This window comes from Lissotriton vulgaris, chromosome 2_1 (assembly GCF_964263255.1).
Source record: "Lissotriton vulgaris chromosome 2_1, aLisVul1.2, whole genome shotgun sequence".
NCBI classification, from domain to species: domain Eukaryota; kingdom Metazoa; phylum Chordata; class Amphibia; order Caudata; family Salamandridae; genus Lissotriton; species Lissotriton vulgaris.
Window position 1 is genome coordinate 592,665,716 of NC_141687.1, and position 18,987 is coordinate 592,684,702.

Here is an 18,987-nt window from a genome sequence, read left to right on the forward strand (position 1 = left end):
CAATTCCGCCCGCTTTTGCTACACTGTGCCTCTTCCGCCATTCAGCTGTTTACCGCCCGCTCTTGCGACTACAGCGTCTCGCTCACCATGTAGTTGAGTTGCTCTCGCTCTTGGGATGCAACGATAGGCGACTGCCACAGGACTCTCAAAATGGCAGCCGGCTCTTCAGATTTGGGCGTGGTCCACTAAAATGGCCCTGGGACACCTTGGAACTCGGACGCTTCCCTGATAGGGCTTGAGTCCCATTCTCGAAAGCGTCCCCTCAGCCGTGAAGATTCTACAAAAGTCTTGGGGGCCCCCGACTCCCGCAGGCTTCTGGTGGGGAGCGGCTGCCATGATTGCTCGTGGAATGGCCACGACGGAGCTACGAGATGGTGGTGCTCTCATGCTGACGCCAGCTTCAGTCTGAAACATCCAGAAACACTGTAGACTACCAATTCGATCAGTTCCGGTAGCGCCCCAACATGACCCGGTAGAGAAGAACTTGCCCTCCCCTCTTTGACTGATGGTTCTTGTTGCCTGTCCCCTCTATTGTCATTTAACAGAACTTTTTGGACTGCTGAAAGGGGTTGTGTTCCGAACGCTGGTTGGTTGGGACATTTTGACTATATTCTTGACCTACGTTGTCGCGTAATGCGTTATATGACACGCCGCGTTAGCGCACCCGGAAGTGATCCGGGGCGGCGGCGCGCAGCGCGTAACGTAAGCATAACAGGTCATGTGACTTGTTAATAAAACTTTTCATTGGTTCATTTTACTTTTGTTATTTTAATGATGAAAAGCTTGGTCATATGACCTAAAAATTACGCTTTTTATTGGTTTCGAACATTATTTTTTTTAAACATATATGTTATAATGTTCCAGGCTAATGTACTTTCCCGGAAAATTTACAACTGTCCTGCAAGTAAAATATATTCCTTTTTCGAGAAAAAGGGCGTTTCTTCGTCCCATGACGGAGCCGTTGAGTAAAAGAGGCTCGGCCTGCTGTCTTAGTCGCCGATACGCCTGATTATCAGATTCTTATCGATCACTTTATGTTGCAGGAGTGGAAAACACAACTGCCCTTGACCATTTATCTTTACTGCGTTCCTACGTATTATACCTTTTATCCGTCATGTAATTGGACTGCTTTATTTCACTTGCCTTTTACTGATTCGAAAACAGTGACTAAAAGTAAAAACTTTACCAATGTAAATACTACTACCATGTTTTGTTTTAAAAACCTTTATTGTCAAAATGTCAGTATACAAATACAGGCCTATAACCACGTGGGCCGGCCACGGAGCAAACTGAAATCGTATATGATGAGGAGACATTTACACTGTAGAGGAACGTAACGAGCGGGCCATTAGGTTGCAAGAACTAAGGTGTCTAACAGTTGCGGAATCGGTGGACGTACATTTTGTAATTAAAATACGACAGGGCCACTTACAAAAAAATTATCTAGATATACATTTGCGGGCAAGTACCATGGGTGACGTTAATTCGAACTTTCAATAGTACAGTAATCAATAACACATCAGAACTTAATATCAATAGGGATGTCGAAATATTCAATCAATTCTCGTCCCCGCCCGCCATGAGTATCAAAACTGCATTCATATCTCGTGATATCAAGGTTGTTCAACCAGTACACAACAAGGAGTTACGAGTCCCATTTATACCGGCGCCATTTTGGGCGAGGCCGGGCAGGTGCAAGATATAGTCAAAATGTCTCCACCAACCATCGGCCAGACCAGAACCCCTTTCGGCCCTTTATGCTACAAGATGGTGTCTTCCATTCAGAAAATATTGTTGGCAGCATTTTGAAAGGAAAGATAAACAGCCGTTCTCCTAGTGAGTCTCACATTGTTACATTTAGGAAGAATGTTGAAGAGTAGTATGTTGAAAATCTGAAGCCATTGTTCTACAAACTCTCAATCAGCCTTGGATGGAAAAAAAAATCCTGAAGAATGTACAAACTGAAAACCAATTTTTGTCTGTATAGCATCAACAGCAACGCTTGAGTCAGCTTTGTGTGAAGCCGCCATTTTGATTCAATCAATAACGTCCCCCTGCACACATTCAGGGACCTGGTCGTGTCTTCAGGTCAAACGGATTATGGGACAAGATGCAGAAAAGAAAAGGAAAAAAGTTCCGCCGAACCTCGGGAGCCGGCCGCCTATGTCATGGGCGATCTTTGGCCACACCAGGGCAATAATGAAGCTGCAGCAGGTGCAAATAAGCTTCAGACAGTGTTACAAACACTGCTCAGAACTCTCAACTATGGCACTCAACATCCAGGACTTGCCATCCGGATCTTGGCGCCTTGTGCTGGTTCCGACCTATTCACACATCGGTCCACTACTGACATCACCTCATAAGCCAACGGGGCACCCCACGCCGACTTTCGGCGCAGCATTGTAGGATGGCCACACCAGTGCGGCAACTTGCTGGACACCACCTCGGTGCCATACGGATCTCGGCGCGTTCGAGTCACTGTACCGCAAGAGTGACCGGAACTCAGCTGGACACGCCGTCTTTCGGCGCAGCATTGTAGGATGGCCACACCAGTGCGGCAATTTGCTGTACACCACCTCGGTGCCATCCGGATCTCGGCGCGTTCGAGTCACTGTACCGCAAGAGTGACCGCAACTCAGCTGGACACGCCGTCTTTCGGCGCAGCATTGTAGGATGGCCACACCAGTGCGGCAACTTGCTGGACACCACCTCGGTGCCATCCGGATCTCGGCGCGTTGTGCTGCCTTCGGCCTACTGTAGCCGCAAGTGTGGACGCAACTCAGTTGGACGGCAAGTGAAACGCTAAGGGGTGCCCCACTGCAGCCGAGGAGCCTCCATCTTGGGGGAGACGCACAGCCCCCACTGACTGACGCGACCTTACAGGCCAACGGGGCGCCCCACGCCGACTTTCGGCGCAGCATTGTAGGATAGCCACACCAGTGCAGCAACTTGCTGGACACCAACTCGGTGCCATCCGGATCTCGGCGCGTTGTGCTGCCTTCGGCCTATTCGCACATCGGTCCGCTACTGACGCCGCCTCACGTGCCAACGGATTTTCTACGCTTTTTGTAGCCCTATGCCGCATAACAGGTCATGTGACTTGTTTATAAAACTTTTCATTGGTTCATTTTACTTTTGGTTTCCTAATGATGGAAGGCTTGGTCATATGACCTAAAAATAACACTTTTCATTGGTTTAGAACATTTTTTTTCCCCAAACGATGAAAGCCCCACCTTGTTTCTGGATGATTCAGACTGAAGCTGGCGTCAGCATGAGAGCACCACCATCTCGTGGCTCCGTCGTGGTCATTCCGCGAGCAATCATGGCAGCCGCTCCCCACCGGAAGCCTGCAGGAGTCGAGGGCCCCCAAGACTTTTGTAGAATCTTCACGGCTGAGGGGGCGCTTTCGAGAATGGAGCCCAAGCCCTAGCAGGCAAGCGTCCGAGTTCCAAGGTGTCCCAGCGCCATTTTAGTGGACCAGGCCCAAATCCGAAGAGCCGTCCGCCATTTTAAGAGTCCTGTGGCAGCCGCCTATCGCTGCACTGCAAGAGTGGGCGCAACTCAACTACATGGTGAGCGAGACGCTGTAGCCGCAAGAGCGGGCGCAACTCAGCTGGATGGCCGCCACCTGGGGAGGCCCGTTCACGCCGCCTCCCCCACGCCCCCCCCCGGCGCGCCCCACGCCGTTTTTCGGAGCAACATTGTAGGATACCAAAACCAGTGCGGCAAGTTACTGGACATCACCTGGCTGCCATCCACATCTCAGCACGTTCTGCTGCCTTGGGACTATTCGCACAACAGACCGCTACCGACGAGGCCTCCCCCCGCACCACCCGGGACGCCCCACGCTGTTTTTCTGAGCTGCATTGTAGGAAACCAAAAACCAGTGCGGCACCCAGGTAACATCACCTGGGTGCCGTCCAGAACTCAGCACGTTGTGCTGCCTTGGGACTATTCGCACAAAAGACAGCTACTGACCATTGTTGCTTCTTTTTGCCAAAATTTTTTTAAATGTATTTACAGTTTTTGTTGCGTTCGATATATTTATAAGTTAATAAAGTTTTATAATCCTACTTTGTTGGAGTGCTATATATTTTTAAAAAATCGGGTGAATGGGGCCTTGAATCGGGTTATTGTCATGTGTGGGCTTTGCAAGTGTACTGCTACAGGATCGAACATTTCAAACTCAAATGCACGTTCTTTTTCTTACCTTTCCGAAGCATGGAGCGCAATAGCAGGCAGAGAAAGGGTGATGCAAGTGTTGAACACTGCCTGGCCTGGCAAGTTGCTGGCAGTGCCCCCCCCCCCGCCCGCTCCTGAAAGAGGGCACACACACACCGCCGCCCCGAGTACTTCACAGATCTTTAAAAGACCATGCGCTTGTTAATGAGGCTTAAATGGTTTATCACCCCTTCTAGAGCCCCTGCATCGGCCCTCTGACGTTTCCTGGAAGAATTAGCATGTAACACAATACCAAGCCCTGTCAGCTGAAACCCCCGAGGAATCGGGTTTTTGCTTGCAGGAATCGGGAGGCGGGAGACTAGCACTGAAATCGGTAGTCTCACGCCTGAATCGGGAGGGTTGGCATGTCTGGATTCTCTACAGCTGGGGCCATAAACTACATCCGCAGGGCTAGGTGATAGCCTGGGACTGGCCTGGACAATCGGACACAGAGGAAGAGGAGTGTCAGAGGGTGCGGTAGTGAATAGGGTGAAAGGGAGGTGTCGGGCGGGCACAGGGTGTGATTCTCAGGGAAGAGCAGCGCAGATGGGGGGAAGTTTATGGCCCATGCATGAGAGAGAGAGCGGGGGTGACCAGTGCGTGGGGGAGATGCTTGCGAGGGTGGGGAGCCGTGCTGAGAATCGACGGCGTGCAGAGAGTGAGTCTGGTCAAGGCATCTAAAATGGCTGCCGTGCACGACAAAATTGTGGCATTGGAAAAAAGGCAAGATGGCGCAGACAATGTTTATCAATAAGGATTCATTTATAACAAAATATTTTATCGCACTGACAAATTGGCGGTCAACACTTCCTGATTTCCATCGAATCGAACGTTAACAGACGTGACGCAGCAAAAAAAAAAAAAAGCTCACGCACAGCCGCTGGAAGACATGTATCAACATATATGAGCCTCCTCAGCCACCCTCAGAAAACATAAGGGATCAGGATACGTCTCCCGCACCCCCTTATACCTAGTAATTTAATTAAAACGAAACACAAAATGGCGAATTCCCGTTTCGCTACCAGTTTGCGGCCCAGTTCGCGGCCCGGGAAGCGCTTCTACCGTGAAAAATCAATTTTTTTTTTCCCCACAGGACCCTTTAATAACCCCAACATCATTCCTAGGGGGTCAAGAGGGGTCTACCTTGCCCCCTTTCATTAAATTCCCCCTTCGTTTTTCACCTCTTCTTCTCTCTCGATCCTACCGAGAGATAAGATGGCGCACGCACAGCCGCTGGAAGACATATATCAACATATATGAGCCTCCTCAGCCACCCTCAGAAAACATAAGGGATTAAGATACGTCTCCCGCACCCCCTTATACCTAGTAATTTAATTAAAACGAAACACAAAATGGCGAATTCCCATTTCGCTACCAGTTTGCGGCCCAGTTTTCGGCCCGGGAAGCGCTTCTACCGTGAAAAATCAATTTTTTTTTTATTTTCCCCACGGGACCCTTTAATAACCCCAACATCATTCCTAGGGGGTCAAGAGGGGTATACCTTGCCCCCTTTCATTAAATTCCCCCTTCGTTTTTCACCTCTTCTTCTCTCTCGATCCTACCGAGAGATAAGATGGCGGCCGCTCCGGACTGTTTAGAATGTTGACAGACACCGGAGAGCCAATCAGCTTCGCATCGCAAAGTTCCGTTTCGCGAATAGTAAGCGGACCGGAGCGCAGCCCGGAGCGCTGTTACAGATATATATCTTTTTTTGAACGTTAATTTCTCAAAATCCACTGAAGCACATATATTGAGACCTAGCAAAGGCACATCGGGCTAACAGTCACTACAATTTTGCCAAGTTTCGTGCAAATCCATTCAGCCGTTCGAGCTAAAAGTGAGGCCAACCGCCCTATGGAAATTAACATGGGAAAAACGCGTTTTGGGACCCCCCTTTTTTCTCGGCCCCCCCTTGACGAAACCCCCCCAAATTTTCGAGGGCTGCTCAGAAACAAAATGTGCCATTTTCCTGAAAATTTCAGCCGATTCCGTCCACAAACGCCAAAGTTATTAGACATAGAATTTTCAAAAATCCCATAGGGAAAAAATCCTAACTATATATACCTACTGGCGACAGCCAGTAGGTAATATATATATTTTAAGCCAGTGAGAGTAGTACATACCAAAATGACAATCCAGCAGTTAGCCAAGTAGTCACATGAATAGTGGTGAAGGCTAACTATCATGGGTAAAGTAAAAAAATAATTACTTTGCTAATGCAAACCTTGACCAGAGAAGAATAACACTGCAGGCCAATAGGTGTGTAGGCATAGTACCAAAATTTCAGCGTGTTCTTGATAAATTCCCATACAGTATGGGTAGGTCTAGTTTGGTAGTAAATGTTCCGGGTGTCTAAATAATTACTCAAAGTGAGCGTATCATGGATACTGGACAAGTGTCCTGACTCATATTGACCATAACTGCATAATGCATCACATTCCACTAAAATTACAACTGAAATGAATCATGCATAAATCTTATCTGTGATGGAATCCCAGAAGTGAAGATGAAGAAAAAGGTAGGGAAGCCTGTGCTGGTGAAATTCTGGTTCCTCCTAAAAAAAAAGAAAACAAAGCAAAAGAAAAATAGCATCAAAGTGCAAAGTTAAAAACGTAATATATGTCTGTACATACAAACTGTAGAAGTCTCATTCTCATTGCAGGTGAAGGAAATGTAAGATTAGGAATAGAGGTGAAGAGATAATTCCTCTTGGAGGTGAACTGCAAGTTCCTCATCCTTGTTCAGCCCTCCCGGGATTTTCGTCTGGAAGTCAACTATGGACTTGGATTCCCTTTTCCTGCGTTTCAAGACCCTATCCCCAACGCTGTGATCATTAGTTATCTGCGAAATGGTACAATATATGAGTTGGGATAAGTCTGAAAATTGTTTGTCTTGGAAGTGCCGGGCTACGGGATTCCTGGGATCCCTGTTGTTGACGGCCCTCATGTGTTCTAAGATTCACTTTTTGGCCATCAGGGTAGTACTGCCAATGTACCATAGTTTATAAGGGCACTCAATAATGTTGATGACAAAGTTGGTACTGCATGTGAGAAATTGTGAGATACATTTCTTGGTAAGAACCTATCTCATTTCTTTGTGCATCAGGCTGTTCTTGCACGCCTTACAATGGCCACAGGAAAAGAAACCTTGTAAATTATGGAAGTTGCCACCACTGGTCATGGTAATGTCACTGTGGACTAGCTGGTCCCTGAGGTTGCGCCCTTTGATGTAGGTAATGTGGGGTCTGTCCTCTATGTTATTACCTAGAGTGGTGTCGCTCTTAAAGATGTCCCAGTTCTTCACAAGAATCCGCTTGACATTACTAGCATCGCCATCATATGTCAGGATGATCCTTGTGCCATCCAACAGAGGTACCCGGCAGCAAGTGGCTAGGACTGCCGACTGTGTTGAAGTTTAGCAAACAACACTGGGAATTCCAAGTGTCAATCCTGCCAGGGGTCAATGGTGTTAGTCACCAACCTAAATTGGGTTGGTCTAATTTTACAGGTACTACACAATAGGTTTGTTAGGGGGTTTATTAGGGATACTTTACCGGACAGCCACTTGTTGTGTGGAGAGAATCACTCTACTGGTCCTGATGAATCACCACTAGATCATAGGCCAACTAGGCGAGAAACATGTTGGCCACTTGACAGAGCGCACAATTCTGAAAAATTACTTCAGTATTACACCACATTGATTTTAATGAGGTTGGAAGCCCTATTGATTCAAATGATCTTCTCTGGTACTTCCAATTCCTGTTTTAACTTCCCTTGGTCCACTGATCTTCACTCCTTACCTCTACACCTTTAGGCCCCTCACCCCATGGCACCAAACAGCTAATTGGAATAAAAGATCTCAGCCAAAAAAACCCTCATAGGGAGACCTTCAGGTATTGCAGTGCCGACCTGACGAGGAGCACGTCCTATGATGAAGCATGCCACCTAGCCGGGTGTGTGAGGACCCTAATTCCAACAGGAGGAACTCCCCGTTCCCCCTGTAATCAGTAATGACTTATGACCACCTAGTCGACCTGTCTCCGGACTCAGTTAGGAACTGCATACCTTACGGAATTGATTATATTTGGGCATGTATGCTGAACCTCAGAAAAAAGCCCACAGTCCCTATCTTTGAGTTGTCATATCAATATATAGGCAGTGCTGTGTGTACTCGATGCAGGAGGAATTCCTGAATCAAATACTCCCAGCCTCATTTTAAGTGCAGACAATAAATAGGTGCTAAAACAATCAGAGAGAAATGCCATTTTTGCATGGCTTGGAGTGAAGGGGGCAGATTTTTGCACCTGATACCGAATGTTCGCTTTGGCAGCGTGAAATAACCAGTACTTAATTTGCAAATGAATAAATGCTGGAGCCCAACATTTTTCTCAGAAGCCTGTCACCGGCGCTGCCAATCAAACGAACAAGAGGTTGCACACATTAAAGATATATATATATGTTCCATCACACTTATGTGACATATCAGGACCAGCTTTGTCTGAACCCAACATGCCTTTTGACAGAGGTTCACTCTGAGTAGGTGGTAAATGTATGCAGAAAAAAACACAGAATGGTGTGGCTTTCTGCTTGAAAAATTGGTCCCACACAGAAATTCATAATTCGGTGGGGCTCCAATTGTAATTGCACAGTACTGAGGCAATCTTACCATACAGAAATGATGAAATCACATGTGATTTTACAGTCCCTCAAGTACTATGCAATTTGAAATTAGGGCCATGATGAGGTAAAACCAGGCATTTCAAGCTTCAGACTTCAGCTGTAACTAGGAATGGGCAAAGTTGCATGTGATCTACCTTGCAACTTTTTGTGTGTTTAATACACTGCAGCTATTATGTTTGCCTCGTGCCACTCAGAAGACAGTTTGCAAACAGGCTACACTTCAGCCTAACGTCCTGTTGATGCTGGATGTGACATCTGGCTAAATGGAATGTAGGGTTAGCAAAGTGAAACTATTCCAGCCCTAGGCAAGTTCAGGGATCTACATACTTCTTTAGAGAGTGGTGACCCGTTACTACTGTCTTGGTGCATCTGCAGTATGAATAAGCAGGGGGGGGGGGGGCGAGCAGGGGGTGATGCTAGTGTGCAGCACTTCTGCAGCTTTTGTTTCAAGCCCACAGGGAAAACACCCAGTGTCTGCTACAGCCAGTCCGGCCCTGCTTTCTATTGACATTGTTTGTAAAAATATTTCAGCAAACATGGTACTTGCAGGAGTAGCTTTTGTCATATAGTAAAGCTGAAAATATACTCTATTCAGTGCTGCTTCTTTTATCCAACTGAGCAGGATGAAAGTCTGAGTCTTCACTGCCATGCCAATCCTATCTGGTAGACCTCGAAAACAGCCATTAAACTCACTAAGCTACTACAAACTGCTTTATGTAAACTGCCAACACAGCATACTGTGTCTGGTATTTGATGTATTAAGTTTACTTTAATATATAGTTTGATCTAGCCCAACAAGAGAGTTAGTTTAATGTACAGAATAATAACAATACAGTGCAATGGAGTACATCAAGTACATGGATGGGAAACAGGGTAAAACGAGAAGAGATTTCGGGTCGGGAGGCAAGAACTAAGGAAGAATACGTTGAAATGATGAGACATTAGGTAGACAGGATTTTTAGGTTTAGAAGGGGGAATGAAACGTGACAGGTGAACCAAATGTGCGTGCCTAGTGATTGGTTGGCAAGAAAGTGAGTGTACAGGAGAGTTTTCTCTTATTTTAAAGCAGGCCTTCTTCACACTTGAGCTCGAGCTGCCCCTGAAAATTATTGCGGTGGAGCTGAATGGACAATGTTACTTCTTCGTTCCCACCCTCAAATGATCGTCACTCCTCGCTTTGTTTATTGCACCAGAGATCTTCTTGGAGCTTTCTGGACGTTTAAGATGAATCGCCTTGGAGATGAGACAAACAATCTGAAATTGATTTGAGCATCAATTGGACGCCATTGTAGCTCTTTCGACACAGGAATGATGCTGTCAAACATTGTTTTTTTAATTTTTTTATTGAGATAGTCTTTTTGAGGCGTAAAGCATGCTGCTTTGAGGGGGCGGGGTGGCTTTTGAGAGCTGGGTCAATGCTGCATTTCAAAGTAATAGACTGATAGAAGTCTTTTGGAATAGGAATGGTTTGAATTTTAATGGTTTGAATTTTAGTTACATTTTGCGTTTGGTTCTTATTTTTTACTGAACGGAGTGATGAAGCTTTAAGGGATAAGAACATGGCACAGAATTACGCTGGCTCACCTGTAGCTCACAGACAGGAATCTAACAGGACTAATTCTATTTTTCTCCAACCTACGGTAATAAAACGAGTAGCATGTTTTTTTGCTGGTGGTTACATTATCACAGATAAGCAAACATTCGACGTATGTACAACTATAAATTAAATAATTCATTCATTCGTCCATTCATTCATTCATTTATGCTGTAGTGTAGAGTGTGTATTCATCCAGTTTCGGGTTGCGCGAAACGTGATGCACAATAACAGTAATTTTTAATGTGTTCAGACCTTGTACTGACCCTCGGATTTGCTGTGGTGAAGGTTGAAAGTCCGGCGTTGGCGTCTCCAGTTTTCGTAGAAGCCATCGCCATCGTTTTCTAACCCGGCACTTCCACCAAACCCCTCCCCCCGCTCTGACCACGTGCAGAGAAGGCCTCTGCGCAGCAGTTTTCTGTCAGGTGATGAGACTCCCCGCGGCAGCTTACCCCGGGGGCCCACAGTGCTGCACAGTCATCACTAATATTACTGCACTCATCTCGGAGGCTTTTCCCACCGGAGGTGCTGAAATGAGAAACATCGTGTAGCGTTTAACTCTTATTTGTGAAGCACGGTACGAGCACGTGCCTCATCGTGAGGTAAAAACTGGAGGTGCTGGACTGGGAGAGGGGACCGGATGTCTGCGGGGAGAGGCTGGACCAGCTCGAAATGGAAATGTACAAGAGCAGGAACTCTGTCCCAGAGTATCTGTTTACTGCTGAGAAGTGCCGGCACTCTCTTAATAAAAGTATTGCACCTCTGTTGAGAAGTGCCGGTGCTCTCCCATTTAAAGTACTACCTGCTGAGAAGCGTTATTTATCTCCTTATAATAGTACTGCCCCGGCTGAGGAGTGCTGGTACTCCCCTTTCAAATAAACGTGCATATACTCAGTACCTACTAGTAGGGGTACATTTAAAGCGCCACTGAGTCTGAGTGCCAGGACTGTCAACTTCAGGAAGACGCGCTCACTGTCTCTGAAGAAGTTCTAGCAGCCTCGAAAGGAGGAGCTGATACCTGTGAGGAGACACTCCACCTCTCTTTAGGCTAGAAACAAGGCCTGGGTGAAGTTTAAATTGAAGCAGCATCGTTTTATTTATTTTTATTTCATGCATTTTTATAAAGCGCAGACTTTATCCGAAAGTGTCAGAGCACTGTACAATAGAACCAGTTACGTTACATGAGAGAACTGTTACAAAAATGGAACAAACAAAAATAGCAGGCCATAGAATCAAAACAACGCAGGCAAAAGGAGCACAATATCAAACACAGCAAGCACAGAATGTACAAACAAACATATAAATATATATGACAAATTTACAATGACTACAAAACTTCCTGGCGAAAAATAGCAGGTCATAGAATCAAAACAACGCAGGCAAAAGGAACACAATATCAAACACAACAAGCTCAGAATGTACAAACAAAAATATAAATATATAGGAACATTTACAATGACTAAAGAACTTCCTGGCGGGGTCTGAGAAGGAGAGAATTAGTTCTGAAAGTGTCTTTGGAATAGAAGAGATTTGAGGTCCGCTTTGAAAATCTGGATGGAGGTGATGGCACGGAGCAAAGGAGGAAGCGAGTTCCAGATTCTCAGCCCATTACCTGAGAACGATTGTGCCATCAATTTTTCCTTTTTGAAGGAGGGGGGCTCAAGCAGGAACTTTTCCGCATTCTCAGAAGGTCTTGAGCCTCCAGACAATTTCAATTTATTCGCCAGATAATTTCAGGAATTTTACATTATTCTTGTTGCGTTTAATTCCCAAAATTATGAACAACCAAATCGCAAGTAGCTGTTGTTTCCCCCATTTGTGTTTTTCGTGCAGTTTTTTTTAGCAGAATGCATTCTGTGCTGAAATAAAGCGCTAAATAATGGATTTGCATTTCAAACAATTTCGCATAATTTCACATTCATTTCTCCAAAATGTTTCATAATTAGGTGAAAGCAAATAACACATTTTGCACACCCTAGTAAAATAATATTTATGTCTCAGATTACATATTTGCTGCCTCTGAAGGCAGGAATGAACGCCATTAAGGAGACGTTAGCTGTCTCTAAGGGAAGGAATGAAAGTCTTTGAGGATACACTCGCTTCCAGTGAGGGCAAAAGCTGAAGTCTTTCGTGTTTCCGAGGGTAGAAACAGATGGCTCTTACTGTCTGTGATGGCAAGAACTCATGGCAACGAGTAGATACTTGCTGTTCATAGGGCAGGACCTAAAATCTTTAACAGACATCACCTTTCTCTCTTTGCTCTGATTACACAATTTGATGATTTGTAATAGGCATGGTCGTTATCTTTGAGGGTAAAATGTACATTTACCAGAAGGTACCATCTGACTGCCTTTGAGGAAAAGCTTTCATCAGTATTTTTGTTTCAGCTTGAGAAGTGGGTAGGAAGTCACTCTTTGAGGAATGAACTCTATATCAGAGCAAGGAAACCACAATATTAGTGGAAACAAGACTTTCCAGGTTGGTGAGAAATCTTCATCCAGGTACTCTTACCTCACACTCGAGTACACTAGACGCCTAGACTGATGCCCTCCCAAGTCCACGCACTGGCCTGTAACATGGTCTCTCTCTACATGACTTCATGAATAGAGGTGTGCAAAAATGCTTAGCATGTTTTACTCACAAAGTATGTGATATTCTAAAAAAAACACAATTCATAATTCTGGTCGAGGTGTGCTCCGGAGTCACAATAGAGTCCTTTTTGTGAACATTTTGTATGTAAGTTTTACTTGTGTTAAATAGGTTGTAAGTCACAATACCGAATGACAAAATACTGTCCTGCAATAATATGTGGGAAAAATATAAACTATCATAATATTGGGAACTCAGTATATATCTATGTGTATGAAATTGTGGTCACATTCCGGAGCGTGTTATGTGAACAAGCTCCTTTTAGGAGTGAAACACGTCATGGACGAAACCATGTCTTTTTATTTCATCTGTGTGAAATAAATACTTTACTTTCACTGTAAAGAATTGTTGCTGCTTTTTTCTGCTTTTGAAGAATAAGTCACGCTTAAGGGGTCCTTACATGGTCTATTTCACTGTGGAGTGGTGAAACAGGAACATTGTTGCATATATATATATATATATATATATATATATATATATATATATATATATATATATATATATATATATATATATATATATATATATATATATATATCAGTAAGTGTAGCTTTACTCTTCTTAAATCCACAACTATGTACGTTGAAGATGTGCATATCAGGGATATTTTTGTCATGTCTATCTATCTATCTATCTATCTATCTATCTATCTATCTATCTATCTATCTATCTATCTATCTATCTGTCTGTCTATCTATCTATCTAGGCCGAGGTACATAGATGTGGAGTTAAGTTTTTTAAGTTTATGCTTACATATATACTTACTTTCAAGGTATATTAGTAGTCATATTTTAGTCATGATGTTTCTGCTGGATGGTATTTAAAACTCAATATTGTGGGGGAAAGCCGCTATTGTCACTCACCAGGAAAACCTAAGTATATGCTCACCTGTATAATATAAAATGCTTGCCAAATAGTAGTTTCAGAGTATTCGCAAGAAAACGCTAAACAAGGAATGCACGTGCATATAAAATGCTATCGAGTTACCAGTGAGGATAACACTCACGAGAGAAAACAACATGAGTGCGTAGCCATAGGAAAAGCAGATCACTCCATAAGCCATGTATAGGCCAATAATGGCAAACTTTGCAAGGCTGTGCTTGCATAGTGAAATGTGTGCACAGCTAAGAGACAAGGTGGATGTTTGGGGTTGTAGGGGGGTGGGGGGTGTATAAATGGGGTGTCCCGAGATGGATAAGAACGCATTCAACCATAGAACATCAGAGAAGGAATTATGATCCCACTATAACTGGAAGAAAAAGGTTTGAAACACTGTTTTAAATCGCGCACAGTCGCGTCATGGAACAGACTTCCTTCATATGTTCCACTTCCAGCCTCTTTCAGTGTTTTTATGGGTAAAGTTTTCATGTGCCAAATGGACTTGCACACCTCGGTGCAATCACTTATTTATCATTTATGTGCATAATCAGAGCCCTCTGATGTGGTCAGTGTGGACGTGCATATTATATTTTCATCAGTTAGTACACATTTAATAACTATTTTTTAACTACGAGTCTGATAAAAAAAGAAAGACACAATTCCCCCCATATTTTCAGTTAGGAACAACTTCAAAAAATGCTCACTAACGTGAAAAGTGTAGTATGGGCACTGCGCCTATCACACACGTCGGGCATGAGCACAAACTGATGATTAGCTAGATACATCAGAAATGGGGTGAGAATGTGCAAATTACTGGCACAGGCGCACATTGTTCATGCTGTGGCCCTGGGTTGAGGAAGTTTAATGACAGGATCAATGGCTGCAGCTGGACAAGCTTAGAAGAGAGAGGTTGTAGTTGCAATATGTTTGGTTTTCTAAGGAAGCATTCACTAAAATGTGTTGCAATGCTGTTAGAGGGGCGATAATGACCTAACTGGACTTGGTATCTCCCTGGCCCTAAATACATTCTGACTCTGACCTGTTGAACGGCCCTTGAGATTCTGCCACTGTGGGTGGTTGACATGTCTCCCAGAATGCTCTCCTAACACCTGGCACAAGTGACTATTAGATGCTTTCATTGTACAAAACTGCTAACCTCGGTATTAGCATGTATAGCGCTTGGTGCCGCCTTTAAACTGCACCAAAGCACTACAGAGGGCAGGAGAGATTGAAAAGAAGGAACAAGAGGGAAACCGACTTACATAATCACACACCACTAGAAATAGATAGCATCAGTAATAGCATCAGACATAGCAAAGGTGTCACGGGCCTTCATGCAAACTTGAAAATGGGCTTCACATGTACGTTGTTTTGTAGCGTGACAGCTACAATTGTGGTGTACTGGACCCTTCACATTTAGGCTCCCGGTGCCACTGAACCTGCTGCACTAGTGAAAGCTAGGCCACTACATAGTATTCTCTCACAGCAGCAAAACGCCTTCATGTCTCCATTATGTTTCCCTATGACATAATACCCACAGGTTCATAGGTATGGATTGGTGTTTTAGCCTTATGAATCACGATGAAGTAACTCAGCGCCCTGGGGGCTGATAGGCTCAGTGGAAAAGATAAGAACATTACACTCAGGCAGAGCTCGTGCGCAAAACACCAAAGACAAGTGTAATGAAGCGATGGAGTAGCGCAAGTAAAAATAAATGTTGTTTATTAGTGCCAATATCCAGGTCCACTGGTGAGGAGGAAAAAAACACATCCAGCCGTCACCGGGTCCAATCGCTTCACTAACTTGACATGACCCCATTCCATTAGTGGCATAAGCATGCCATGGCCCACATTGTAAGAATGACAATGAGCTATGACATAATCGCCTAACAACCGTATCTATACCACAACAAGGCATTTCAAGTCTCCTGTAGTGTGTGCAGCTTTATCTGGTTTCCATGTTGCATCAAAATCACACGTTTCAAAATGTCGAGCGTTTTCTAACCTTTAACATGTCAAGTCAATGTATCATCATGTCGCTAGGGACTGGTCATAGTGGGCAGAGAATCTACCAGTATCTCCTGGTCACCAAGGAGTGACCCCCTTTAGTCCTACTTCTATGTCTTTGACGTTGCTTCTGTGACGAATCTCGTATTGTTCCAAACGTGACCTCATAGTTGCACGTTGCTACCTGCAGGTTGTTCAGTAGCAACACAATATAATCCAGACAGGTCACATCGAGAGGGTGCCATAACTGCGGGGTGTCAAAGGTAATTGAATAGTTTTGGTGTTACCCCTTAACTCCAGTTTACATCAGTGACTAGTCTGGCAGCAGAAAATCCTAATTTGGTGGCAGAATACCAGGATATTTATATTTGGACACTTCTGACATGTGGTCACCCTCGGCAAAGGAGTCCAGGTTTGATCGCAGGATCTTTGGGTATTGATAACTCTGACATGAGGTCACCCATCGGCTGCAGAGCCCACACCTGACTGCGGGATCCCAGTTTGCGTGTGCTTGGATGACCCTGACTTGAGGTCACCTCCCTCTCTGGGCCCTAGGCATTCCACGAGCCGCCTTCTCCTAACCTCTCCTTCCTCTTTTCCTCCTCAGATTCATCTTGGTCTTCAGCTGCTTGGTGCTGTCCGTCTTCTCCACCATCCCAGAGCATCAGCACCTGGCCAACGAGGGACTCTTAATACTGGTAAGGAGGAGCCCTTAACTTATGTTCATTACCACCCACCAATGGTCTCTCTATTTATTTTGTTTGGTGAGCGGCAATGCAGTGTCTTTGTGCACACTATTCTGAGGTGTGTGCGCAAATGGTGCTTACTATGTGCCAATATGCAAGCGAGCCTGCGGCCTCTTTGGTGAAAGAACAGTTTAATTTCTTACAAAAAAAACTAAATGGTAAATTATATTTTTAAATGTTAGTATTCAAACTGTATTACCAAAGGCAAAAAAGTAGTAGTGACATTTTGGAGAGGGTGTATTGCATCTCATGCAATAATCCAATCTTGCCAGTCTAACAGAAGATCAAAAGAGGAGTTTTGTTAAATTTAACATGCTCTTTTCCTAATTCACTGCAGCTTGTCCCCTACCGAGGCTTCTTCCTTCCGACACCTCCAGGGCGCAGGTTCAGCTTCTCATGTTCTGCTCTGAATACCCTTCTAAATCATCTACCCACCCAGTACTGTGGGCAACAGGTCCAGAGTCCCAACTCAAACTTAGATGCCATGCTTAATTCATAAAAAAATAAAACGCACACATGCCCACTTTTCTTTAGGGCACCCCGTCCACTTCTCCCTCAGACACAGACCACTTATCCCACTGGCACTGCTTGCTGCCTGCATGGACAGTGCCCCAAACTGGATTTAAGCGAACAAAGCCAGTGAGCCTGCCTTCCTTAACAAAGAGAGAACCCCAAGAAAAATGTGAAAACATTGGGCCTCATTAGGATGTCGGATGAAACGACACCGGCATCCAAGGCATCGGTCCGACCGCCGGATTACGATTCGCGCAGTCAGAGAGATGTCATCGGAGGGATCGACCGCCACATCCGACAGGATCAAGGATTCAGTCGGGGCATCAGGACTCTCTACAATGGATGCGGTGCCTGCGGAGACACTGCCGTAGGGATTAGGATGTCCCTTTCCATCAGGCTTTCCATGTCAGCCTTTGTGATATGGAAGGCTGTCTGAAAGTGACTTTGTGGGCCCCCGTAACCCCTCGGCCTCTACTTGGTGCCTAGCACACAGTGCATGGATGTATAGAAACATACCCTTTGCCATTGCAACTTGTGCTGCAACCCTTTTCCGGGCCACAGTACAAGCTGCAATGGTAAAGGCTATGTTTCTGACCGCCGCACTGGTTGTCAAGTCATAATATCGGGAGTAGAACCTCCGACTACTTGTTGGGCGGTTCCACTCCCTAAACAATGTCGGTCAGACGCTCGTTCGACTGGCATCGTAATAAGGCCTGTGGTGTCCAATAGTGCATCTTAAACCAAATTTTGACATATATTTACCAAAACCATTCTATGCTTACAAAGATCACTTCAAAGGGCACTTTCATGTTTCCATTTTGAAGGAGGTTCACGGGTTGGGATTCAGAGAGAAAAATAAGACACCAGTGCAGCATGGTTCATGGTCTTTTTTTCCCAGCAGAATGTGTACATGTATTTCGACCCAATGCAGACTGGTGGGCAGCTCTCAGAATTTTGGTTCTCGACCAAATTAGCAAAATATCTTTAATATGTAATAATCGGCACGACTACCCGCAGGACAAACTTAAAGTTTCCTGATCCCCATAAATAAGTAGCAGCAGTGCACACTAGCCACCACCATCTCAAATTAGGTACTGCTGAGAAGCATGTGTGATCTTGGTACTAAGCCTATTTAAAATGACTGAATGTGCTCCCATTTAAATTTTGTAGGGCTGCCTTTGTTCCATAACTCTCTGACATGCTTTAATATCACTCACATCACTAGATTCTGTATTTTACTTATTCTAAGTCTCTCTTGTTTGCTTTCTGTCTTATCACTAACACAGTGATGGATTCACACTTTCCCATGGTCTTTTAGTCGTTAGCTCGCGCAGGCCCTTATTCCCATATGGCAGCTAATGTGGTTTGATGTGCAAATTTTCATTTGTTCCTGAACTGCTTTTACAGCTCTGATGTAAACTGTGTGAGATATGGGTTTGCAGCCTTAGTTTATGCCAAGGATAATCTTCTGCAAATTGGTGTCTAGAGTGCAAAATAAGGCCTTGCAATCATCAGACTGGGTGAAATCATGTGCAATTTGCACTCGTTCCTTATTCTGCAGACTTCAACTTCTAACTGGGTGCAAATTGTACACCGGCTACCTACTACACCCTACGCAAATGGCAGTTATGGGTTCAAACACTTGCATCTACATTAGAACACATGTTTGATAAGGCCCACACTTGTCTTCACTTTCCATC

General features: G+C 44.7%; 1 protein-coding gene across 3 annotated transcripts in view; it reads left to right on the forward strand.

Moving 5' to 3' along the window:
• KCNQ4 (potassium voltage-gated channel subfamily Q member 4) overlaps positions 1-18,987 on the forward strand; it is a 1,014,801-nt gene that overhangs the window by 468,083 nt on the left and 527,731 nt on the right. For all 3 annotated transcript variants that reach the window (XM_086955633.1, XM_086955634.1, XM_086955635.1), the window contains exon 2: positions 16,636-16,726. In XM_086955633.1, coding sequence (XP_086811759.1) covers positions 16,636-16,726 — 91 coding nt within the window. The remainder of the gene's footprint in view (positions 1-16,635; positions 16,727-18,987) is intronic.